At 33.7% G+C, this 26,911-nt stretch overlaps 2 protein-coding genes across 4 annotated transcripts in view; one reads left to right on the top strand and one right to left on the bottom strand.

Moving 5' to 3' along the window:
* LOC107717143 (pituitary adenylate cyclase-activating polypeptide type I receptor-like) overlaps positions 1 to 9,954 on the top strand; it is a 37,208-nt gene extending 27,254 nt beyond the window's left edge. Inside the window, exons 5-15 of one of the 3 annotated variants that reach the window (XM_016523808.1) lie at positions 2,471 to 2,581; positions 3,572 to 3,672; positions 3,874 to 3,971; positions 4,475 to 4,607; positions 5,063 to 5,216; positions 5,594 to 5,654; positions 5,779 to 5,848; positions 5,937 to 6,028; positions 6,822 to 6,951; positions 7,671 to 7,712; positions 8,278 to 9,954. In XM_016523808.1, the coding sequence (XP_016379294.1) occupies positions 2,471 to 2,581; positions 3,572 to 3,672; positions 3,874 to 3,971; positions 4,475 to 4,607; positions 5,063 to 5,216; positions 5,594 to 5,654; positions 5,779 to 5,848; positions 5,937 to 6,028; positions 6,822 to 6,951; positions 7,671 to 7,712; positions 8,278 to 8,466 (1,181 nt within the window). In that variant the 3' untranslated portion in view covers positions 8,467 to 9,954. Of the gene's footprint in view, positions 1 to 2,470; positions 2,582 to 3,571; positions 3,673 to 3,873; positions 3,972 to 4,474; positions 4,608 to 5,062; positions 5,217 to 5,593; positions 5,655 to 5,778; positions 5,849 to 5,936; positions 6,029 to 6,821; positions 6,952 to 7,670; positions 7,713 to 8,264 lie in introns of all 3 variants that reach the window. The other 2 variants (XM_016523810.1, XM_016523809.1) reach the window with 2 other exon arrangements.
* A 3,679-nt stretch (positions 9,955 to 13,633) lies between these two features.
* LOC107717144 (pituitary adenylate cyclase-activating polypeptide type I receptor-like) overlaps positions 13,634 to 26,911 on the bottom strand; it is a 19,646-nt gene continuing 6,368 nt past the window's right edge. Inside the window, exons 3-12 of the mRNA XM_016523811.1 lie at positions 20,664 to 20,764; positions 17,778 to 17,875; positions 17,516 to 17,648; positions 16,707 to 16,860; positions 16,251 to 16,311; positions 16,026 to 16,095; positions 15,592 to 15,683; positions 15,140 to 15,269; positions 14,814 to 14,855; positions 13,634 to 14,021 (exon numbers count right to left, since the gene is read on the bottom strand). Of these exons, the coding sequence (XP_016379297.1) occupies positions 13,839 to 14,021; positions 14,814 to 14,855; positions 15,140 to 15,269; positions 15,592 to 15,683; positions 16,026 to 16,095; positions 16,251 to 16,311; positions 16,707 to 16,860; positions 17,516 to 17,648; positions 17,778 to 17,875; positions 20,664 to 20,764 (1,064 nt within the window). The 3' untranslated portion in view covers positions 13,634 to 13,838. The remainder of the gene's footprint in view (positions 14,022 to 14,813; positions 14,856 to 15,139; positions 15,270 to 15,591; positions 15,684 to 16,025; positions 16,096 to 16,250; positions 16,312 to 16,706; positions 16,861 to 17,515; positions 17,649 to 17,777; positions 17,876 to 20,663; positions 20,765 to 26,911) is intronic.

Raw genomic sequence — 26,911 nt, 5'->3', positions numbered from 1 at the left:
AAAAAAGAAAAAAAAAAAAAAAAAAAAAAAGCTCAGAGCAAAAAACATAGCACAGAGCCATGCTGACAGCATGTGATTATGTGTAGAGAAAGACAGAGAACGGAGAGATAATAACAAAGATCAACATGAATAAAGCTTCTAATTTTTAACATTTAATTTAGAGGGAAAAAATCATTAATTTAATTAAAAATAAATATTTACTTAAATTTAATGACTGAGTTTGTGCATAATCTTTAAGCTCAAATACACTATTTTTTATTCTAAAATGCTATGGCATTGTTTTGATTGAATTACAATCTACTGCTTTACTGAAGCAGATGGAAGCCTATTTTTGTCACTTGTCATTTGCGCTGATTTTCACTGAATCATGAGAATGGCTGTCACGTAGCACACCTAAATATATCTTAAACTAGGCTATTCTATTCTCAAGTGCTGTAAATACCCCATAAAAACCGGTTCACAAATCTTTAATGTTGAGATCCTAAGCCTAAACCCAAGTTCTATATTTTAAATAATTTTTATTACAATAGTATTTAAGTATTTTACACAAATGTAATATACTGTAATATACTGTATGTACATGTATAAAATGTCCAAATATGAAAAATATTGTAATGTGAAGATGCATTGCTAAGAACTTCATTTGGACAGCTTTAAAGGCGATTTTCTCAATATTTTGATTTTTTTTTTGGCTCCCTCAGATTCCAGATTTTCAAATAGTTGTATCTTGGCCAAACATTGTCCTATCCTAACAAACCATACATCAATGGAAAGCTTATCTATTCAGCTTTCAGACAATGTATAAATCTCAATTTAAAAAAATTGACCCTTGTGACTGGTTTTGTGGTCCAGGGTCACATATATGAAACTTATTAGAAATTGGAACGATGTCATACATTAACATATATATGTAGGCCATACAAATGTGTATATTATGTGTAATACAAATAAGTATATGTCTGTGTAATACATTTTTGAACATATATGCCATATACATTTATATTCATTTTAAAACCCTTTAAAACATGTTGATATTATGTAAATAAATATAAAAGACAGGCATGTATTTAAAAAAAAAAAAACATATATTGAAACATATATTGTTGCCATATATGATTGCTATATATAATTAATTATGTACATATGTACAAATGTGAAAATTATATATTGCATTATAGGTAACATATATGGCAATATCATTCTTGATAAAAGAGTAATATCTGTCATGTATTAAATTTCCATATTGGGTTTATTGTAGTAGTTGTTTAGGCAGAGATTTAAAGCTATGATATTCCTCTATGACCAGGGCCGCATTAAGACCTTACTGGGCCCCGGGGCTATGACTTACTGCAGGGCCCCCTATTACAAATATAATATATATATATGTGTATGAAAAACAAAATACACTACTGGAGTCAATGGGGACCAGAAATTTTCTGAACATTCTTCAAAATATCTTCTTTTATGTTGAAGAGAACAAATAAATTCATACAGGTTTAGAACAACTTGAGGCTGAGTAAATGATGACAGTATTTTCATGTTTGGGTGAACTATCCCTTTAAAATCTCATCATATTAGGATCTCATATAGCCTACTACTACACATGCTTTATATTTAACTATTAACGTTCATTTAAGACACAAATGACTGTGTTGACGAGGAGACATTTTGACACATAACCCTGCATTTGAACGTTTAAGCACAAGGCGTGAAAAATAACTCAAGTTAGACTGGCGCTGTAGAGCAGCTGCGCGCCACGCGAATCAGGCCGTGACCGTCTTAATGCGCACATTTGCCAAAATGAATTCTGCCCCACTGCTTAATGTCCCTGAACAGTTAAATTTGTTTTTAAACCACAATGCTTAAAATGCGTTTAAATGAAAAGCTTAACCTACATCATGCCGCGCAAAACGATTGATATATTTCTACCGGTTTATCTCTCAACCCATAAGCGAATATACTTTGTTCAAACACAAAAAGCAATATACATCCATCAAGTTGTTAACTTGTTAATCAAACTAACCTAAAATCTGTGGGGACGATGTCGCTGTGATTTTATCTGCTCCATGTGCCCGGTCCACTTTCTGTTTCACAACTAGGGCCTACTCCATCATCAGCTTTAGTTAAATAACCTGATAGCTGGGGATTTTACTGACTCACTTCACCTGATTGATACGTGGTGCAAAGGTCGTTCAAAAGTAAAAATATAGAATAAATGCATTTGATTGGTAAACCAAATTCATACGTGACGTTTTAATCTCTAACGGTAATGCATGGAATATATGGAAAAGCTCCACTAAATAATAGCGCTAATAAGTGAGGGGCGGGGCTTTGGCAATTGGCGTTACCGATGACCAGCCAATCTACTCACGGGCCCCCTCCTTGTCCGGGCCCCGGGGCTTCAGCCCCGCCTAGCCCAATGGTTAATGCGGCCCTCTCTATGATATGATATTCTTGTTTAATCCTCTAGTCTGCCGATGGATGTGGGACAACCTCACCTGCTGGCAGCCAGCAAAAATTGGTCAAGTAGTCTGGATGCCCTGTCCTGAGCTATTTGAGGTCATGAGTGAGGAAAATGATGGTGAGTACATGAACAATAACTCTAATTGTGTGGCTTACTGAGTAGATATGATTAAGTAATGAGGTGTTTTTTGTTTTGTTTTGTTTTGTTTTGCCTGGGAATCAGTCCTTATCTATAAATAAGAATATCATAAAGACTAGGGTTTGTACTCTTTTGACTTGGGCTAGTAAGCAATCACCTAAAACACCCTAGTAACCCCATAACAATGCACTACACTCAGAATACCTTAGCAACCACATAGTCACTCTTAGGATATCATTTAGAGCACCCTAGCATTCTGGAGTTAGAAATTAAGAAAACATTAAATAGTATTATTATATAAAGTATTATATTATACACTACCATTCAAAAGTTTATATTTTTGAAAGAAATATCTTGTGCTAATCAAGGCTGCATTTATTTGATCAAAATGCAGGACCATGTTGAAATATTATTACAATTTAATATAACTGTTTTCTATTTTAATACATTTTAAAATGTTATTTTATCCTGTGATGCAAAGCTGAATTTTCAGTCATCATAAAACACCCAGTCTTTAGTGTGGAGTTATGCATATGCAAAAAAAAAAAAAAAAACATTTATTTTAGTTATTTTAGTATCATTTATATATTAGCAATTACTATTTTGAATTAGCTGATTAGGTAATTTAAGATTTTTTTTATATTATCCAGTTTTAATTTTATATTAAGTTTTAGTCATTTTGTTATGTTTTGTATATAGTTTTTTTGTATTTCATTTAGCTTTATTTTATTACAGTTTTAGTTTTAGTAATTTTAATACATCAATATAAATATTTCTATTGCAGTTATATATATATATATATATATATATATATATAGTTTCACAAAAAACAATTTTATAGTTTTAGATTTAGTTAAAAATAACAACACTGCTTGTTAATAATGTTTATTTGATTCATTATTGTTTGGCTCTTCATTATCTCTTAGAATTTTCTTCATGAAATATGTTGGATTTTTGCACCTTTTGTAGAGTTTGGTAAAGTGAGCCGTAACTGCACTGAGGCTGGCTGGTCAGAGATGTTCCCTCACTACGTTGATGTTTGTCCTTTTAATGAAAATGGAACAAGTCCAGTAAGTGTCCTTCACCTTTCCTGCTTTCTGTCCCTTCTGTATCTCCTTAGAAGATTCCTAAACTCTTTCAGCCTCCAAAATTTCTAAAGAAATTGAACTATATTAAATACATATTCATTATAGAAAGGTGGGCTTTATCATTTACTGTAACATGTTTGAATTAGCTTGACAATAATTAGCATTTCTTCTCTTTGTTTGCAGGACATGTATTATGTGTCAGTGAAGGCTTTGTATACTGTGGGCTACAGCACCTCACTGGTGTCTCTCACCACTGCCATGGTCATTCTCTGCAGGTTCAGGTGAGAGGTCAACCTGGGTCAAGAAAGAGGCCATGAGCGTTCATTCTATTCTTAAGCTTCAGAGGAAACTACAGAATATGGACACATTTGTCTTAGTGAAGTGTTTCGAAAAACACCTGCATATCTGTATTAGAGAGCTTTCACTAACAGGCATTTTGATACACAATTGTAAATTATATTTGGAGTATAATGATTTACGTTAAGCCCCTGAAATTAGTAGAACTGAATAACATGTAGATTTTTGGACATTTCAATTTGTATATTGTAATATAATACTAAACTAGTACACCAAGATGCATGCATCGAAATATACCTTCGGTCAAATTGTTTAGACATATTATTACTAAAGATCTATATTTCAAATAAATGGTTTGGTAAGCATAAAAGGTTTCTTTAAATTAAAAAAAAAATAAAATAAACTTTTGAATGGCATTGTACATATAGGATGCATTTTTGTTATGTTTAATGTAATATTTCTTTATTGTGGATGGCTTTACCCTCAGGAAGCTACATTGCACCAGGAATTTCATTCATATGAACTTGTTTGTGTCCTTCATCCTGAGGGCCATCTCAGTCTTCATTAAAGACGGCATTTTATATGCAGAGGAGGACAGCAACCATTGCTTTATACACACTGTGAGTCTCAGTCTCTCTCTCCTTCACATCGCACACAAAATACCCAGGCAGTTATGGTGATGGGCCCATTAACATCCCAGGTTGCCCATGTCATTTCTTTGAGGAAGGAATTAGTCTCAGAATGACACGTTTGTGTTGCTGTTATGTGCTTTAATTTGCTTCAGAAAATGAGGTCTCTGTAGTCACCTCACAGTTGCTTTTTGCTTGGCCAACTAGCTAAATGTGCTTTGAATGTTTCCCTGTGCAACAGTGTGACTCTTCTGTTTTTAAAGGGATAGTTGATTCAAAAATGAACATTTTGTTACCATTTACTCACCCTCATGTCAATCCAAACCTGGATGACTTTTAACTAATTGTCCAGTGAGATTATGTAAATGTAAATTCTGCTTTAGTTAATCAAAATCAAATAAATATTTTGATAATGTGATATTCACTCTATGTTTTTCTTTTTGCAGGTGGAGTGTAAAGCAGTTATGGTATTTTTTCATTATTGTGTTTTGTCAAACTACTTCTGGCTGATCATCGAGGGCTTATATCTCTTTACGCTTCTTGTTGAGACGTTCTTTCCTGAGAAAAGATACTTTTACTGGTACACCATTATTGGATGGGGTAAGACCAGGGTTATTATAGCTTATATAGTTATTATAACAAAACATTTAATTTACTTAAAAAACTGAAGAAAAAAAAGAAAAAAAAAAAAATATATAACAGTGAAATGTACACAAAAAACTATGTAAATAAATAAATATCAATATATTTATGTACAAAATTATTTCAAATATGTATAAATATAAAATATGTATGTATGCAATGAAATATACATAAATATTTTATATATATATTATAACATTTTTTGTATATTTTATGTATAAAGTAAAATACACAAAGCACACACACATACAAGTGTTTGCTATGTGCTGACAGGTGTTGCAATCATGTGAAAATCTGAAATGATATATTTATTTAGATTGCCCATGTTTTCCCAGGTACTCCAACAATATGTGTGACTGTCTGGGCAGTCTTAAGAGCTCATTTTGATAACATTGGGTAAGATGAAGGATTTGTTTTATATATAATATCTATAATTAATATGTTATTCAATGAAAAAGCTTAAAACAAAATTAGAAAAAAAACCTGTTTAAATCTGATAAATGTCTGATATTGCCTGCAGTTGCTGGGATATTAATGACAATGCTGCCATCTGGTGGGTGATCAAGGGTCCTGTTCTTGCCTCTATCATGGTACGGAAAGTACATATTCCATCTCAAAAGACTTTTGACTGTAATATTAAGCTATTGCATTATTATCTTGTCTTTTTTTTACTCTCAGATCAACTTTATACTCTTTATTGGCATCATTATAATCCTGGTGCAGAAGTTGCAGTCTCCAGATATTGGAGGGAATGAGTCCAGCATTTATCTGTTAGTCATATGCATATACACATACACATACACATACACATACACATACACATGCACATGCACATACATATACATATACATATTCATATACATATACATATACATATACATATACACATGCACATACACATACACATACACATACACATACACATGCATATATACATACACATACACATACACATACACATACACATGCATATACATATACATATACATATACATATACATATACACATGCACATACACATACACATACACATACACATACACATGCATATATACATACACATACACATACACATACACATACACATGCATATACATATACATATACATATATACACATGCACATGCACATGCACATACATATACATATACATATACATATTCATATACATATACATATACATATACACATGCACATACACATACACATACACATGCATATACATATACATATACATATATACACATGCACATGCACATGCACATACATATACATATACATATACATATTCATATACATATACATATACATATACACATGCACATACACATACACATACACATACACATACACATGCATATATACATACACATACACATACACATACACATACACATGCATATACATATACATATACATATACATATACATATACACATGCACATGCACATGCACATACTCATACACATACACATGCATATGCATATATTCTAAGATTAACAGCATTACATTCAAGATGTGCAGTCTTTCTATGACATGATTGGGGTGTTGTGTGATTGACAGGCGTCTGGCCCGCTCCACTCTTCTCCTCATTCCTCTATTTGGAATTCACTATACCGTGTTTGCTTTCACACCAGAAGATGTCAGCAAAAGAGAAAGACTTGTGTTTGAACTTGGTCTTGGTTCTTTTCAGGTAGAAGTCCCCTTTTGTCTTCTCATATTTTAAACTTAAAATATTTGTACAAAGAGACAACTTTATTTCTGTCAGGACCTCTATCATTAAAGATGATCGACATTTAGCATACAGTTTGGATTGACGGTATGGTTCTGTTCTAGGCAAAAACTCCCTGCCCATCCATGCAGCCTGTCATGAAATGAGCAGGGAGTGCAGCAATAACCCCCTTAGGGTAAACAGAACAGAAACAAATGCAGACATTATTAATGTTCTTAATGACATTTTAGTGTAACAACATTATTCAGGATAAAAAGAGTCTGATTCAATGAGGAATATCAGAAAGCCAAGTTCTGACTGTGATAAAAGGAGGAGTTGGGGATGGAGGAGGGTAATTTGTATAGGAATGCCGTGATAGGCATTGTATTCCTATAGGCAGACGAGGATCAGCTGAGGCAAGCTTGACTCACGTGACCTGGCAGAACTAACACTACACTTTATTTATTTATTTCATGTATATTTTGTACACTGTAATGTATTGTATAGTCTATTTATTATTATTAGGTGTGTACTGTATTATTTTGAGGTCATTGTCCATCTGAATTGAAAAAGTATTACTTATTCCACCTTCATTTATCCTATATATTATATTTAGATATCATTTATATGTTAAACAAGATTATATTAATTGTTACTTTTGCCTAACCAACCGTTTTTACAAGTTCCATTTTTCTTCACAGGGTTTTGTAGTAGCTGTTCTTTACTGCTTTCTTAATGGAGAGGTAAGTCCTTTAAGTGCTATTGAAAAGAAAAATAATGTCTGCAGTTTGGTTTAGCATGGGGGAAAACAAAAACCAGTTACCACAGTTACTAATGGACTCCTATGGGAAAAATCCAGATAAATTCACTTCAAAACACTTCAAAATGTTATTGCAAGTGAGGAACGTAATAAAAAAATTTGAATTTTTAGTTACAAGAAAAACATTTTCAGTAACTGTTTTAGATAAAAGCATCTGTGAAAAACATAAACGCAAATGTATATTTTAATTTTAATATACATTTATTTTATTATAAAAGTATTGTTTTTTTTTTGTATTTTAGAAAATCAGATTTTATTATTATAAATTCCAACTAGTAAAACATTAAAATTGGATTATATTTGCATAAAGCAATGTCTCTGGTGGCCCTTTCTCATTGCAGTGCTCATTACACCGGCCTTACGTGTAAATAATTAACCAGCTGGATTTAAAATTCAGGCTAGTCCATGAGCAGCATGGAAAGAGATCTGAAGATCTCCTCCTGTAGGATACAATCAGCTTAATAACCCACTGAAGTTTCTCCCTAAAGGTGCAGTCAGAAATCAAACGAAAATGGCGCAGCTGGACGGTGAACCGGTACTTTGCGGTGGATATAAAGCACAGGCATCCGTCCCTGGCCAGCAGTGGTGTGAATGGGGGCACACAGCTCTCCATCCTCAGCAAGAGCAGCTCACAGATCCGCATGTCCAGCCTGCAGGCTGAAACACCGGCCACATGAGCGCTCAGAGGAACAGACTGAAGGCCAAACTCCTCAGAACTAGAGCTACAAAATAATCTACGTCAACATCTGAGTCCTGTTTCATCTTTTGAGTCTGTATTGTGTCGGTTGAAGCTGTAATATCTGTCAACCGTCCATAGATGACAGGCTTTTGCTATGGAACTCTGAGGAGCTCACAACCATTGGTCTATTGTGTGCCAAGCAAACATGGATACTTTTGATGTGGACTTGTGGATGAATCAGAATTGATCTGAACTGAAAGGAATTACAGGCCGAGGGGAAATAAGGAATCCATAGCAATCTAGTATTTAGGATGTTTTCATCCAGAAAGCTGAAAGTCGTGAACAAGTTGGATATTTTTGTACATATCAACATCACACGAGTCTCTCATATTCTCGTTTCTCTGTCTGTGAAGATTTGTGATAGTTCGACTCTCAATATTTTATCGTCAAAGCAAACAGGATGAAGACAGCTGCCAGCCTCACCACAATGGGATGTGGGACATGAGTCATTTTTGAAGAAGAAGAAACCACATATTTCACACATGGAACTTAATGGATAACTGGTTCCCAGTTCCTAATTCTAATTTAACATGTAAATATTTTCATATGCTGTAATTGTAGAATGAAGGACTGCAGGCAAATCAAGTTTAAGGACAACAATGACACGCATTGGGGACGCTTCTTAAACTAACATTAAGAAAAACTAGCATTTGAAACCTCATTAAAACTTTTTGTTTTTGAAATTGTTTTCATGAGTATATTCCTCTTGTGCTTCATGTGCTCCTATTTTTTTAAACAGCCGCTAGTACAAAAAATGTCAATTAGAATACAACAATGCAACAAAGCTCATGCCGCAATGTTTGGCATATTAATATACAGCATATCTGGGTAATATGGGTGTAATAGACTTGTGATATGCATGTTGATTCCTCCCCCACACACGTCTATGACTATTAGCTGTCATACAGTGAATTTACAGCAAAGAATGACGAGCCTTTACACTTATATCAATGAATAAATTCATTTTAACTGAGCTAAATTTCTCAGTTAAAAGCCGAGCATTTTCTTATAGCTTTTCTGACTCATAATATTTGATATTTTGCTTATTTTGTAATTTAATGTCATAAAGCATTTACAAATAGAGCACTTAAGATTCCAAAGATGATTTTTTTTTATATTTGACCCCTTAAGACGTCAATTGCCGTACAAGTTTGCAAGTCTTTGCAACTGATGTCACTTCATACGAAGATGTTTTTTGCTTCTTCAAAGTGCCTTTTTTGCACAAAAGAGTCAACTGTTTGGTTTTACAAAGACAAACTGCAACACATAACTGCATCACTCTGTGAAAGTGCTTTTATTATGCTTCAGCAAACAAGAGGCCTTCAGAGAATTCAAGCTAGTTTTTGTTTCTTTTCTTTGGTGTATCTTTCTACAGGCCTTCAATTTCAGTAATGCTGAAGAAAGAAAGAAAAAACATTGTGTCATATGTAATTTGATTTGAAAAACCACTTCCAAAAACTGAAAAAAAAAAAAAAAAATACTGATTTTGGGAATTAGGAGAATAATAGTTTTACATTTAAATGTATATGATCATAATACATTACAGTTCCCTTTCAAGGGAACTTCGAACTGCATCCTCTAGGCTTCCCCATAGCGACCCCTAGAGGATGCAGTGTCTCCTTCCCTACTCAGGGAACCATGGTTACATAAGTAACCTGAGACGTTCCCTTTCAAGGGAACTTCGAACTGCGTCCTCTAGGGGTCGCTATGGGGAAGCCTAGAGGTCGTAGTGTCTCGTTCCCTTTTTCTTCCCAATTTAGTATATATATATATATATATATATATATATATATATATTTCTCCCTTTGTGAAGCATTACTTTTTCCAACAAATGCCTTGTTTTAACGATAACTGCAAAAAGATGCACACAAGGTCAAAAATGTAAATGTTTTTATATGATCAATATTTATTTATATGTAAAATTACACTGTATTATAGATTTTTTTTTTATAATTATTGAGCATTTGAATTCAACTTTAAGTGGAATGTTTAGCGTTTACAATTGTTTAAAAAAAGTGAGGGTAAATGACGACATTTTAGGTGGGATCAGTTATTGTGATCCATGTAGGACACTTATCATCTTTTTACAAGATGTAAAATGACTTTGATTTCAATAAATGTAATTTTAGAATTATGATAGCAAGTAATAAACAGCTGACTAATAATTGTTGAATATTCTGTATATTCAATTAAAACACTGTCTTTTCAAGAGATGTTACTTCTGTAAAATCTGTCTCTCTAATTCAATGACATGATCAGTGTGCGTTCACATTAGGCTACTCTCTGCTCAATGTTGTCACACTGAGTAAACATGCTTTAGCAATACATTGTAGACAGATTGTGTGCGTATACATGCCAATATAACACAAAATCTAGTTTGTACTTGTGGCCATTTCACATATCCTAAGCTGGGGTTTTATTTAAAAAATGAGAATTTAAGTCATTTAAAATTGTGATTAAAGAGATCTTAGTTATAATGTTGTTTAAATGTGTAGTTATCAGCATTGCTGTCCATTCCTCTTAAACAATGCATGCATTTCCTGTGATCTGTTGGGCGCTAAAGCACACAAAGAAAGTAGGTGTTATTATATTACAAATGATGTACAGCAATATTGTTGTTTCAAAAGAAAATACCACAATCACAAAAATAAGCGAGTCTTACCCATAGGGCCAACAAGCATGTGCACTTTCTTGAAAACACATCATGACTATTTTTAATATATCCCGGGAATTATTACAGTGCTTTTTGTATAACAGGTTAAGTACATTTTAAATGACATATTTTGGTCTAACAAACACCTAATACCTTTCATTCAAAGTACTGGGATTGCATTGCTGGCAGATTCTACACAGAAACTTACCCAGAACTAGAAAACCTGCACACGTTATACCTCATACAACATTCAACAGAAATGACTGAGCTTTCAGCACATGAGCCTGCAATCAGCACTGCACATTTCAACTGCTGATGACTTAGAAAATACATAAAAATGGGCTGATGGGAAATGAAGTAAACTGTCAGCGTTACATGGGTATGGAGATGAAAATGTGTGGGGTTTTATATTTCACAACACAGAAATTACATGTTTTTTCCCCCCTGTAAGTGAAAATGTATCATAACTAATACTGTAGAATAAGCTATGGCTTTAGATGTAATATATGAAATGTTGCTTTATTGAAGATGTTTTTTTTTTTTTAATGGAGGAGTATGCTATAATTCATGTCACCTCACGCAAAGTATATGTGGAAACGTTGTTTCTGATTTTAAACTAACATATGACAGAAAACAAGAATACTAATAACAGTGGTTTGACAGACTTGTAATGGCTAGATTCATTTGAATGTTCTAGATGGTGTTAACTGCAGCTAAACTTACTGGCTTTTTATGTTTTTCTTTGTGCATATTTTATGTCACTGATTGTGATGTGAAATGATTTTTTGTTGGATGTATGTATGGTAAATCTTTTTGCACATTATAGACTATTCATTTTGAAACATCATTAAATGTTTTTGACAAGTGAAGATGAAGTTGAACTTTTCTAATAATAATCCCTTTGTATTAGGACACAATATGTTAAAGGCAGTAAAAATGCAGATGTTAAAAACATATTAATGTGTCTTTAAGATGATTATGTAAGTTTATAAATAATGTCAAGTTTGTGGAAAAATACAGTAAGAGTAGGTGAACCTGCTTACAAAAAAAAAAATAATAATAAAAAATCTAAATTTCAAATAAAAATGTCATTACCAAGGCCATTAAGATTACTGCTGCACATTTACATATATACCATAATAATACAACGTCACAAAGCACATCATAAAAATATTTACTCCATACATTTAACATTCAACAAAGCTAATACACATCTGAATACATTAAGGCAGGTTGGTGAATGTAGCAACAACGCTTACAATCAAGACAACAAAAGTTATCTGAATGGGTAACATTTTCACAAGCTGAAAAAGACAATATACAACACAACTTTAAAAACAATTAGAGAATAAATACACTTGAGCTGTAACCATATGTCAGAAAGTTCACAGTCTTTTTTTTTGTAATTGAATGCTTTCGAATTTATGGTCCCGAATTAATATTCTATCCACTCATTTTGCAAAAAAAAAAAAAGTGTGAAAAGCATATAGAATCAGTTTAGTCAGACTCGGTATATAACTGCTCAGAGTCACATGAACAATTCTTTTCACCTATCAAAATATATCAATACTAATGTGTGACTCCAAATCAATAATATGTTAGAATTATTATTCCTGAAAATAGATGTTAATGTGAATTAATTTATAATTTATGAATTTATATTTATAATTAAAACACCAAATAACAGAGCACACATGTGGGCAAACATATTACTTCAAGTAAAATATATGCAGCAATTTATTTACAAACACATTTAGCAACAATAAAACAAGATAACATTTCTACCAAACAAGAAACTTTACAGTCTAGTGCTCCAGATGTGTGCACTGCAAAAGGATTCTTAAATAGGCCATTTTCAAAACAGTATTATTCATTATAATAGTCATAACTACTCAAAATACTCATATCAATATGATTAATCATCTTTATAATTTGTATTTACTTTGTACGTTTGTACCAAGACTGCTTGTGTTTTCATGTATTTTCCAATAAAACATTTACATTATCAATAAATCATAATGATTTATTTAATTGAAACATTTAAACATGGTTTATAATGAAGAAAAAAAATCTTGAAAATACCTGTTATTCAAGAAAAATACTTTGTACACCCTGTATAAATATTATATTTCTTTATATATACAGGGCCAGTGCACTGTGCAATATGTTGCCTTGAAACACGATATACAAAAGAAATGATTATGAATATGCATTTATGAATATGAAAATACTTTTAATTGTTAGCTATTATTTGTGGAGAATCCAAAATGAGGACTCTGTTTACTGTAAGGCAATTAGCTGTGTTCAACATCTATACATCTATGCAATCTCAACTTTCAAGCCAAGCAGACAATATGTCTCAACTGACAAACTACGGAGTGATAAATACAAATTACAGAGAAATCAGTTTTATGATCATCGTTTCCTAAAGAAGGCAAGCTGCTCTTTTGGGGGTGAACTGTCCCTTTAATTTGGTCTGTAAATAGTCAGTGCATCTCATTTAAATTAGCAGAGGAAACTAAACAACATGGTTTGTGCTTCTGCATTATGCAAAATAGAGAGTATTTTCTTATCAGCATCAAGCAACAAGAAAGCTTGTTTCAGTAATGTGTGAGAGGAAGAGAAACAGGGAATGAGATGAAATATAAAGCTTGATTTCAGATGGATGATACACTGTTGTGGGACTCAGTTAAGGGCAGCTCCTTAGGGCTGGACTTCTCTAAAACTGAGATTTGTGTGACTGTGCTGCTCTCAGTAAAGAGGGTTCGTCTTCTCTTACTGTATCTCAAATAATTTTGTGTCTGCCACTTCCACAGTCTCTTCTTCAGTTCTGCTTGTACCTGAAAACACAAACAAATGTATGTGCATTTTTGAAAGCAGGATGTATTTCCTGTTTTACACATACACTACACTGTAAAACCGAACAGTGAAATTAATTAAATGAAATGAGTTAACTTCACTCAAATAATAATGAAAGTTAATTGGACTTACAGTGCCGTGAAAAGGTTTTTGCCCCCTTCCTATTTTTTTTATTAAAAACTGCATTTTGTATTTACTTGCATTATCTGTGTGTAATATTAAAATGTGTTTGATGATCTGAATCGTTTAAGTGTGACAAATATGCAAACAAATAAAAAGCAATTAAACAATTAAAAAACAGGAAGGGGGCAAAAACTTTTTCACACCACTGAAAAAAATTGAGTTCGTTTACTCAAATATTTTGAGGCAATAAGTTTTTACAAATGTTTTGAGTATTCTTAACTTATCAGGTTTTACAGTGTACCAGTCAAAAGTTTAGATTAGATTTTGTAATGTTTTTGAAAGAAGTCTCTTATGCTCACCAAGGCTGCATTTGTTTGATGAAAAATAGTGTAAAACAGTATTATTGAGAAATACTATTACAATTTAAAATAACTGTTTTCTATATTAATACATTTTAAAATGTAATTTCTTCCTGTGATGGCAAAGCTGATTATTCCAGTCTTCAGTATCACACTGTCTTAATAAACTGTAACTGTAACTGTAACTGAAGTATAACAGAATTATTTCAGAAACATTATACAAATCTTAATTATTCCAAACTTTTGACCATTAAATTATTTATTTACTATTAGGAAACACTTGTGGCTTACCTCTCCATTGAGAAAACAGTATAATAGAGCCACAACAAAACCCTGAGATGTACAGAAACACAGTATAACAGTCAGTCACTCTGGGTGCATTAACAATTACAGTACAGCTCAATTCACTAAAACATATGCAGCTATTAGTTGACATATATACATTACAGACATATATTATACATTTACTCAATGTGTAGTATATTTACATATTTGACATATATATGACACAAATGATCATTTATAGTGTGATATCACAAAATATTGCACATCAGACAATTCCACAATTGATGAGCATTAGTATTCTGTGAATTTCATAGATGCTGGGCAGTACACACCTGAAAGGGACCCAGGCCGAGTTCAAGAAAGTGGCGAGCGTTTTCTCCGGTGTTCTCTGGCAGGAAGGCAAAAACCATGTAGTGCATGCCAAACAGAGGAATCAGGAAAAGGGTAGACTTGGCCAGTCTCCTACAAGTATACATAAAGTTCAGCATTAAGTCAGATTAATAACAAACAATGAAAGTACATTTTGGAGGGAGTTTTTTCATGAGGGACTAATGAGCAACTGCAATGGCTGTAAATGAATGCAGCCTAAAAACAGCATGCTGCATGTGGGAGTAAACAAATAAAACGTAAAAAAAAAAAAAAAAAAAAAAGATTTTTGACATGGCAATAATACATTACTTCAGTAGCATGTGTGCCAGTCTTCAAGTATTTGCCAATTGTCTATGAATCAAACATTTTTATATTATTTACTGCCTTTGTTTTGAGTATGCTTTTTATTCCTTACATGAAGTGGTTGGTATCACTGCCACCCATTCCTGGAGACTTCAGCTTCTGCACAAGAATCCGGATCACATTTATGAAGATGAAGAAATTCATCTATAGATCAAAAAATGTAAAAGAATGTAACTCTGTATAATAAATTAAGGAAAAATCTAATATACTGTACACTACACATCAATTTACCGTGTGTTCAAATATTCAGAACAAAACAATCAAAATGACTAGGGCAAAAGAAAAATGCAAGTATTTAACAGCATTACATACTGTCTTACATAACTTTTTAGCTTTACTTTCAGATGTTAGAAAATGTCATTTTGATTTTGCACAATTCTGGCACATGAAAAAATTATTCATGATACTGTATTCTACTGCAACCAGCATTTTCCATTATTTTCCAGATGTGGTCTTATATACTTGATTAAATCAGCTGTATTTTACCAGGAGAGACACTGTGATGGGTCCTTTGATAATCCACCAAAAGTAAGCAACATCTGTGTCATCCCAGCACCTGCAACATTCACATGAGCTTATGATTATTTATAAGAAGACCAGTAACTGCACTTTTGCAAACAGCACTGAAATGTATTTTTCAGTATTTATCACTATAAATCAAATATCAGTATCACACACTAGTTTAAAGGGTTTAGATCAATCTGGACTTACCCTCTGTTATCAAAACAATTCCTTGCTAGAACCCAGATGGTCAGTATTAGTGTTGGTAGACCTACAGGATACAGACAGCCAAACTAAATGAATAAAATTTCATCAAACTGTAAAGCATGTTTGTTACTATGTTGACACAGAATCAAGAAAAGGTTTCATGTATTCATATCTAATACTGAGATTTCCTATAAAAATCCATGTTTAGGGGGGGAAAAAGTTGATTTTTCATCTCATGCCTACAGGTGTCACCAATGGAACATAATACAGAAGGCCACGATTGCCCAAACTTTTGAATGGTGGAAAAAATGATTTCACAATATTACTATATTTATGTCAAAAAATCATAATTATTCAAAACTTCTGACCGTAATTTTAGTGTAAATTAGTAATATTTCATCACATTATATATCATATAACAATATGTTCCCAAGTATCTTCTATAGTACCCACACTTACCCCAGCCAATAAGTATGTACCACCAGTAATACTTCTTTTGTGAGACAAAAGTTAGAGCTAGAAGAGTCTGTAGATACATCCCCTCAACCAGCAGCCAGAAGTAGTTAGCCAGGATACTGAACTGAAAGAAAGCCACCGCCGCCTTGCAAGAGGTCTGAAGAGGAAAACATTCAGAATTCAGTATTAGTGCTATAATTGCTCTGTCAAGATGTACTGGATGTTCTTAAAATACATATCTTTAAACAGAAAATATAAAAGTACACATACTGTCTGAGTGGCAATTGCCACAGCATGTAGCAAATTTTAAGACCTACGCATTGCAAATGAAAGTATGATATTGTTGCAGTGCTCAGGCATTTAATTTTAAGGTAGATGAATTAATGGTGCTGATAAGAACCAGCACAAATACCATCACAGAGAAGTGGAAAGAAGAGTGTTAGCTATGTAAGAAGTGTTTTTTATACTTCAAAGAAGGTGTTTGTGAGTTCTAGCGGAGGCAGATCTTCAAAAGTGTGCCTTTAAGGCACAGATGAGCCGGCTGATACTGACAGGGGTGGAAGAGAGCATGCAGAAAATGTGAAGCTAGTGTCACTCTGCTGACAGAAACTGGTGTAAAGCTTAGAAATGTCTTTGCTGTTCCAGATAGATGCTGTAGCATCATACATTGTGACCTAATACGTTCACTGAGCACAAGACTGATTGGGAACATGAGCTCTGGCATGTTGAATAGCATGCATTAGCTTATCCGTTGGATTGAAGTCTATAAAAAACAAATTATGCATGTGCCTGTGACAGCTGGCGAGTCTCACTGTTGACATGAAGCAGTGGTCCAGATTCTCATCGGCAAAGAGAACTGCATCTTTGATGAAGATCGCACTGGCTCGCAGGATGAAGGAGGCAAAGAGATTGATGTGAATGTAGTTTCTTGTGCAGTGGAACTTCCTGTTTTGGGCAGAGTAAAATGATTCAACTGATGATGCCAAATGATTCAACAAATTGTCATAAACCTCTCAGTGATTCATTTATAAAATGTGTTTGGTTGCATGAGCGTTGTGAGGATTCTCGATGTACCTGAAGGCTGTAAACACAAAGATGGCAGAGATGAGGGAAATCAGAGAGGTAGCGTAACCCGCAGTGTACACCTGCCTGAAAGTGGAGTAATATGTGGTCTAGAACATAGGAAGAAAATTAAAGAAGAAAAAAAGAAAATGTATAGAATTATTTCCAGGGAAATATCAGTCTTTTATAAAGAGATATTACAGAGAAACAGCAAGTCTTTTCAATTTGATTTGTGCACTTCAACACATTTTTGTTGTTCTTAAGGCTTATTCTTGACACATAAAAATATCTGTGTAGTTGTTCATAAATCTATTCTTAAATAAACTGTCCCATTGAACTGAATGTGACAGTTTGATTTTGCAAACAAGCTATACAGAAACTGATTTTGCTTGTTGCACAATGGTGCTTTGACTTGATGCAACAATCTTTCATTAAAAATGCTGCTGCTGCTGCTGCAAAAAAAAAAAAAAACACTTTTATCCACAGGCTTGCTGGATCTTTGGTTCTTAATCTTAATAATTCTAAACCTGCAGAGTTCATGAATCATGTATGAGAGTATAAGGCTGGATGAAGACAAGAACAGTGTCACCATAATGTCTGAAATATCATGGATCTTATAACAGATTTATTATTTTAACCAATGATAGTGTGCAGCAAAATAAAAATAAAAATGTATGATGAAATAATACAATTTATACATTCCGTTGTTTGTTATTTGTGCCACAACCTCTAGTGCAGTGAATGAGAAATGCCCAAAACCAAGCAAATATAAATAGTCATGTTGAAAAAAAGTTATATACAATAATAAAATGTATAAAAATGTAAAATATATTGTTATTATTTTAAATTATTTATTAATGGAAAAAATGGTAACTTTAATAAATTGGGTACTCCAATAGAGGCCATTTTAATGTCACCTGCGAACCGCATACAAAGGATTGAGGGATAATGTCGGCAATGAATGACTGCTTACAATGCAAAAATGTCTGTTAATAGACAGGATGAAATGCAAACATTAGATTGAGATCCCTATGATGTGTTCCAACCTCTACATCCTGCATTTTTCGGACATAGCTGTTATTCAAAACCGGTCATCTTGTTCTGGGATTACAGCAACTAACTATATTTCAGGTGCATATTTAACCCCATTGCTACCTCCCCTGATGCAGGCACAGGTGAAAGTCATTATGAAAATAGAGTTTAAGTGGTAGAGATTAAATTTAGCACTCAGGAGAGAGTATTATGTTCTTGTATGACTGATTCAACTACTGGTAAATGGCTTGTTCACATTAGGAACACGCTCATCTATTAACATTGGACTGCTTGCTTGTTTGTGTGTGTGTACAGAACATTATCATATTATCTCTCATTTTTCATTCAAAGTACTGTCTCTATTCTCATTACCATTTGACTGCAGTCCTCTGCCACAAAAAAAAAAAAAAGAAAGATAATATAAGGGAACTGCCTGACAGATGAAAGGTTATTTACGCTTTAAATTCAGTAGCTATTTTTATTGGCAATAACAAATTGCTCCCAGCAACACTTAAGAAAAGTAACACTTAAACACTTAAAAAGCAAGAGATATTTTCAAAGAAAATGAACTAAGTGCAAAAGAGATCAACAAATGAGCTTGACCGTAAACGTTTGCGGCAGATTGTGGGCCTGACAGTGGACAAAGGAAGCGCCAGTGCAAAGTCCCTCTGGACAGTGCTTAAAAAGTTGAGAAATGCTCAACTTCATGTAAATAAGAGGCAAAAAAAAAAAAAAAACAGGTCGTCAGCTTTGAGGTGAAGGGAGCTGGTCAGGATCTTGGGGTACAAATGAGGGTAAAATAAGTCTCTCTCAGCAAACCAAACCCAAAAGTGTCTCCATTTGCATTTGTTTCACAACCTTTGTTTTGTATTTCTACTAAAAACAAACAAACAAAAAAAACTTAAAGTGAACAGCTAGTAGGCCATAAGATTCTCTGAGGATGTGTACAGTATTGCATGTAGTGAAGTTTTCACCTCGGTTTCCGATTCCACATCCTCCACAATCTCACAAGCATTCTCATAGGATGGGTAGACTTTGGTCCAGCCACTCTTGGTGCAATTCCTAATTATGAAACCTGTATTAAAATAATGTTGAACATAATGATCAGCATGCAACATTTTATAGGTTACATTTTGACACATCATTTTGCAAAGAGACTTATAAAACACCAGATAGCAACAGCTGCTCATTACATTGCCTGTAACAGATACATCTAGTACTTTTCTTTGTAATTAGTCACAAAAATTAAACAGATGTTTCATTTGTTCTAGATTTTATGCCACATTGTAAAATGCTCTATGAAGCTACTGTTTAAGTTCAATAACTTCAAATCTTAGTTACTAGTTACTTTATGCTACAGTAATGCACAGGTCCTTCCTCTCAGTAACATTTAACGGTAATGGGATTATGTTTTTATTAGTCTGCTTATGCCTTTTGTTACATTTCATGAAATATAGATGGTATGTGGATGGAGAGCACAGATGGATCAAACCAATCAGCTTTTTCATATATGCTTTTTATAAGTTTTTATATGCTTTCTCCAGCATGGGGCTTACTGTATGTCATACACATCACAGTATAATGAGATTGTGCCCCAGTCAATGGTGACAAAGAAATAGACAGACACAGAAAGAGTACGTGAAATTGAAATAGGAATCTGAAAAAAAAAAACAGGTCGTCAGCTTTGAGGTGAAGGGAGCTGGTCAGGATCTTGGGGTACACATGAAAATGAGGGTAAAATAAGTCTCTCTCAGCAAACCAAACCCAAAAGTGTCTCCATTTGCATTTGTTTCACAACCTTTGTTTTGTATTTCTACTAAAAACAAACAAACAAAAAAAACAAAGTGAACAGCTAGTACTTTTCACCTCGGTTTCCGATTCCACATCCTCCACAATCTCACAAGCATTCTCATAGGATGGGTAGACTTTGGTCCAGCCACTCTTGGTGCAATTCCTAATTATGAAACCTGTATTAAAATAATGTTGAACATAATGATCAGCATGCAACGTTTTATAGGCTACATTTTGACACATCATTTTGCAAAGAGACTTATAAAACACCAGATAGCAACAGCTGCTCATTACATTGCCTGTAACAGATACATCTAGTACTTTTCTTTGTAATTAGTCACAAAAATTAAACAGATGTTTCATTTGTTCTAGATTTTATGCCACATTGTAAAATGCTCTATGAAGCTACTGTTTAAGTTCAATAACTTCAAATCTTAGTTACTAGTTACTTTATGCTACAGTAATGCACAGGTCCTTCCTCTCAGTAACATTTAACGGTAATGGGATTATGTTTTTATTAGTCTGCTTATGCCTTTTGTTACATTTCATGAAATATAGATGGTATGTGGATGGAGAGCACAGATGGATCAAACCAATCAGCTTTTTCATATATGCTTTTTATAAGTTTTTATATGCTTTCTCCAGCATGGGGCTTACTGTATGTCATACACATCACAGTATAATGAGATTGTGCCCCAGTCAATGGTGACAAAGAAATAGACAGACACAGAAAGAGTACGTGAAATTGAAATAGGAATCTGAAATTGTGAATCTAAGGAATCTGAATTGTGCTCTTTTTTCTATGAAACGCAAGCTAGAGAGGCTTTCTTTGAAAAGGAAAAACAAGTAACAAAAGATCTAAACATTGATTAATTCAGCAACATAACAAGTGGCTTTCTTTGTAAGTTTGTAAATCTTTGTAAATCATTCACCAAACCGATTCGTTCAAAAATGCTGATTCATTCAGGAACGAAACAATTACTGTGTGTTGCTCAGTACTGTTTCAAATAAAACAACCTGTTTCTCAAGTTACTGAATACTACTTAATATATTGTTCTTAAAAGAAGCATCATCACATTCTATTAAAACAGGAGTTGAAGTATTGAGGCCACCTGCCACTCAGGGACACATTAAAACTTGGTCAATTTGATAAATATGATTCTGCCGAGTCTGTGTACAAGCGGGTTATGTCAGTGTTTACGTTGTAGAAATGCCCAGTCATCCATGATTCATTTGTTCTGTGAGTACAGTGTCCAATTACAAAGTGGTTACTGAGATAAAGTGAGACTAAGTGTAGGCTCATAGGGTCAGCCCAATGAGGTGATTACATGGATGGATGGATGGATGGGTGGGTAGATAGATAGATAGATAGATAGATAGACTCTCATGCACAGAATTGATAAAAAGATTTAGATAAGCTACAGTCTTCACGGGTGAGCATCTGTTTGAGGAATATAAGAGAACTGTGGAAACCGTAGCCGGATGAACGAAGAAGACTTTGAGCATAATGAGAGCCACAGGGATCATATTTGGTCATGACTACATAAATATGACTGTGACAACTTAGCAACGGATCTTATTTCTGCTGCTCGCAGATCTATATCCTCAGTATATTATACACATGTACACTGCTGTTGTTATTGTTAACTAAACCTGTACCTATTAAATATTGTTTCCATTATTTCAAACAAAGCTGAAATAAAATAAATATAAATATTAGATTAAAACAACAACAACAACAACAACAACTAAATGTTGCCTTGGCAACTAACTGAAATATATCCAGTTTATTTACTAAAATCAATAAAACAAAAACTGAATTAGAAATAAATTAGCTGAAATTTCTGAATTTATTGGCTTAATGAAAATTTTTTAAACAAAATAAAACTATTAAAACAAACTAAAAAAATACTAATTTAAAATATTAATACATTCTAAAATAGTATATAAATGACACTGAAATAGCCTAACACCGACATACTGTATAAACACTGACAGACTTAAACTAAATAGGTATTTAATTGAAGAACAGATTCATCCTCACTGAAAAACTGTTGCTGACTCCCAGCAGTTCCACAATAATGTATATAAAGATTCCTGACAGAACTAAAGCCTTCTTCAGGTTTTCAAAGCATTTTCTGATTTAAACCAACTCTATCCATGCTTCTCCCAAACCTCTGTTCTGGAAGTGTGTACACTGTGTAAGTACAAATTCACTTGTACAGCTATCCAGTGATTTCCACTCACTTAATTGTAGGGGGCTCCAAAATCACAAACACACACAAAATAGAGTTGCTTTTAAAAGATTTTCTAATTTCAGTCTATTCTATTTTTACTCACTTGCCTCTTACAACTACTTATCTCTCTTTACTATATTCTCACTTTATGCATATAACAATAATAATAATGATAAGTTATTAAAATAATTTATTCATTGATCACATCCAAGTAGACCACAACAACACTTGACATTAACACCAGCCTTTACAGTAATGGAAAAATATTTGCGAGAGAGATAAGACTCAGCATATAGAGAGAGCTGGAAAAGTATATGAGAACGAGTGTGAAACTCTCTGGCACACACAGACATTTATGGAAGCTTGGGCTGGTCCCCACAGGAATGAGAAAAACTTTGAAGGCCTGATGCCACCTCATTAATGTAAGCATTATCAAAGCACTACTGGAGAAAATAAAAAAGCTATGCATTTATTTTTTATGGCCAGGCCATCTGACTGCCTGTGTTGTCTTTGACAGGACAAGCAGAGATTTATCAAATATGATTCATGAAATATAAACATTTTACTTAGACTTTTTGAGTACAATTGTAAAATGATTAAGTGTTTTTTTTTATTATTTTATTTTGAAAAGCACATCTTCATTTTATATGTTGCAGAACGTTCTGGGCACCTATACTGTATATCTGAAGCTCTAACAGCTATGGATTGGATACATTAATGTCATCAATGTAACTGAATCAATCTTAAACCTGTGGCAGAACTGCAAAATAATCGCACACATAATTCAACCAAATTCGCTAACTGCTTTAGGCTTAGAACTTAGTGACTGATAATGGCATTGAGCTCTCAGTAGTTCATTTCACTGAAATACGGCTAAATGGCTGATATTATGTATTGATCCTGATATGAAATATGTTATTTTCCATGAACTCTCATATTCACTTGTGATATTCATGTGATTCATAACTATTTATCATAAATCTCTCAGTTTTTTTCTGTCTTTTATTCTCTTCCTCCAGTATCTTTTATAACTGCATTTGTCTTTAGGGACTCTTTATTTTATTATAAATAACGTATTAGGTTACTATAAATATGTACCAGCGTGCCATGATCTAACACCAAACATCTAATTCACCACTTAAACCCTAATAATAATACCCTAAAACAACAAAGCACATTAAAAATATTCCAACAATTCCAGTCCTGCTTGTTCACTGTCAGTTGAAGATAGATATTGCAGTTACAGTTTTATTGTTATGATCATTTTGAAATTAGTATAAAAAAAAACAATCAAAAAGTATTCCCAATTGCTTTCAACAGCTTGACAGAATGATCATGAACATGGCCTTCTATTCGATATTGATAACATAAATACCCATTTTATTTTCACCTTAGACAAATGACGCCTCTCCAAGCGAGATGCATTGTGTAATGTGGCATACAAGATGCAAGATGTAAAAGCTATCAGGATGAATAGAATCTAAGGGTTCCTCAATCACTTCCTGTAGATCTTGACATGTTATAAATAACAGAATTGTGGTCATTGATGATTTTTTTATTGCTTAATCTGTTGAGGGGCAGAAAGGTCCACACAATGGAGGACATATGTGATATCTGATTATCACTGATATTACAGTTACCTGAACTGGTCTTTCTATTTAGTTTTTCTCTCTACCATTTTCATGGTATAATTTTCTCATTATTTTATTATATCCTATTATTCTCCATAGACAGTAATTTCATGCAGGGAAACATGCTGTACTGAACACCCACCTGATTGGCTGACCATTAAAAAGTGGTCATAAGTCCTGGCATGCCTCTTTCATCTCTAACTTAGTGTCAAGCCTAGGCTGCTCTGTAATACATCAAAAGAGGGACATGGCACCTGCCCTCCTCCCCTCCGTAAGATCAGTGTTAATTAAAGTCTATGTCGATCAACAAGCAGAGCAACATGGGTTTCCATTAAGAACTCAAGGGCAGAACTTACACCTGCACTGATTCCGGTACGGACTTGTAAAAACCTCATTATGTCTAAACCACACTTGCCAATGCTCTAAAAACTCAGTCAAGGTGGAAACGAGACACCATAAAGCCATACTAGCCCAAGGAGGTCTAATACCTGGAGAAAGCTCTCTGTTAGCATTCTCATTTATCTCAATCCTGGCTCAGTTCTCCAGCCAGCTTACTTTAAGGCACTCACCTGAGGCATGAATGTGATAAATGACTCTAAAGTTAAAGGAAATTATGTCATGACAATGCTAATGCTGACGGCACAGCAAGAAAGTGCACAGTCTGGCAAGAGACAGGGAAAATATCCAAAAAGTCCATTCTACACTTTTTATAGCCCTCTAAAACAAGTTGTGTACTTAAGAAATAATAATATTAAATAAAATATATAAAATGAAAAAAAAAAAAGAGCAATTTAAATATTTGTTAAAAAAATGAAATCATTTATTTAATCAGAATACACAGATATGTTGAATGACCATCAACGGAAAATACACTTTTTAGAGAAATAAATATATATATATACAAAAACAAAGTTTGGTATAAGGCTGCATTTATTTGAAATACAATAAAAACAGTCATATTGAAAATTTGTTAAACCCTTGTATGAGTTTAAACTCTGCTATAGTTTAAATGCCAACAGTGACTAATGATAATGAAATTATGCTCAAAGTCTACACAATTACTCAAAGCATACAAATATAACATTCAGCTAATATGAGGAATTATAAGGTTTTAGTGCAATAAGTTACTGTCATTCTGAAAAGGGTTTCATTTATGTTTAATAAACAAATCTGATTATTAAACAGCAATGAATATTCATGTACTTCAGCTTTCCTGCTGCTGTGATGTGTGTTTAAGATTTGAGAGCATTTGGGTGCTCTCCAAACCTGTCTATAGAAATCATTTCATTAGGTTACTAAAGGTGGTACAGAGGTCACCATTAAATTCATGGAAAACAATATACTACTCTGGGGAAGTCTTCAAGGAAGTCCATATGGAGCAACTCATATGTAAACAAAGTGGTGAAAAGGCTTCAGTTCAGAAATGGAATACATATACTTGTACTCTTTTGTTCAACAGTTTTGTTCAACAATGGTCGGTTCAAAGAATCAAGAGGTACATTTAATATAAGTTCCCTTTCAAGGGAACTTCGAACTGCGTCCTCTAGAGGTCGCTATGGGGGACGTCCCTTAGAACGGTATCCTAAAATCCATGTTATGGTAAGTGTGCACGTGAAGGCTTTGTGCACTTTCTAAAATCCACATTGTGGTAAGTTCGCACGCTAGTTCTTTGTGTTCTTTTCTAAAATCCTGTATGGTGAGGGCTTTGCGCGGTTGCTTCGTGCCCTTTCTTGAGCTGGTTTAAGCTCCGTTCACCTTGGGCACCACTCCACTTAGGTATCCTACTTTAACAGGGTGTGGCCACTAGAGGTCTGTTGAGACAGTTCCTTTCAGAGCTTATGCAAGAGCAAGCGGTAGCCCCTGGGTGACGTCATGGGCGGTCACCAGCCAACGTGTTGTTGGTGTTTTTTCAATGTATGCTTCAGACACGGTTCACGACGAGGTGTTCCCCATTAGCGACCCCTAGAGGACGCAGTGTCTCGTTCCCTACTCAGGGAACCATGGTTACATAAGTAACCTGAGACGGTTTTACATGGGCATTTTCATACAAAGATCCTGCCTTTTTGGGTATTAAGATGTCATCTCCTTTTACATTGGAGAGGACTGAGATGACTTTCACCAAGGTTGTGTCTTATAGAAGATAAAACAAAAATTCCTCCAATTAGAATTAATAATTTCTCCACTGTAAATTATAGGGACATTTATAGGGAAAGTGTTATCAAATGTGAATTGAAAATCCAAACATTTAGAAACTTGGAAGAACTTTGCTGAGAATATTAATTTAAAAATTGTATTGTGTTTTCTTTCTATCTATCTATCTATCTATCTATCTATCTTGTTTATTTATACTGTTATTTGTCTAACTTTGTAAAAATTGTATTGTATTTTATGTGTCTAACATTACTATACTACACACACACACATATATATATATATATATATATATATATTGTTT

This window comes from Sinocyclocheilus rhinocerous, unplaced genomic scaffold (genome assembly GCF_001515625.1).
Source record: "Sinocyclocheilus rhinocerous isolate Xijiao unplaced genomic scaffold, SAMN03320098_v1.1 scaffold690, whole genome shotgun sequence".
NCBI lineage: Eukaryota > Metazoa > Chordata > Actinopteri > Cypriniformes > Cyprinidae > Sinocyclocheilus > Sinocyclocheilus rhinocerous.
Note: the sequence above shows the minus strand (reverse complement) of the source record. Positions and strands in the feature narration are given on the sequence as shown.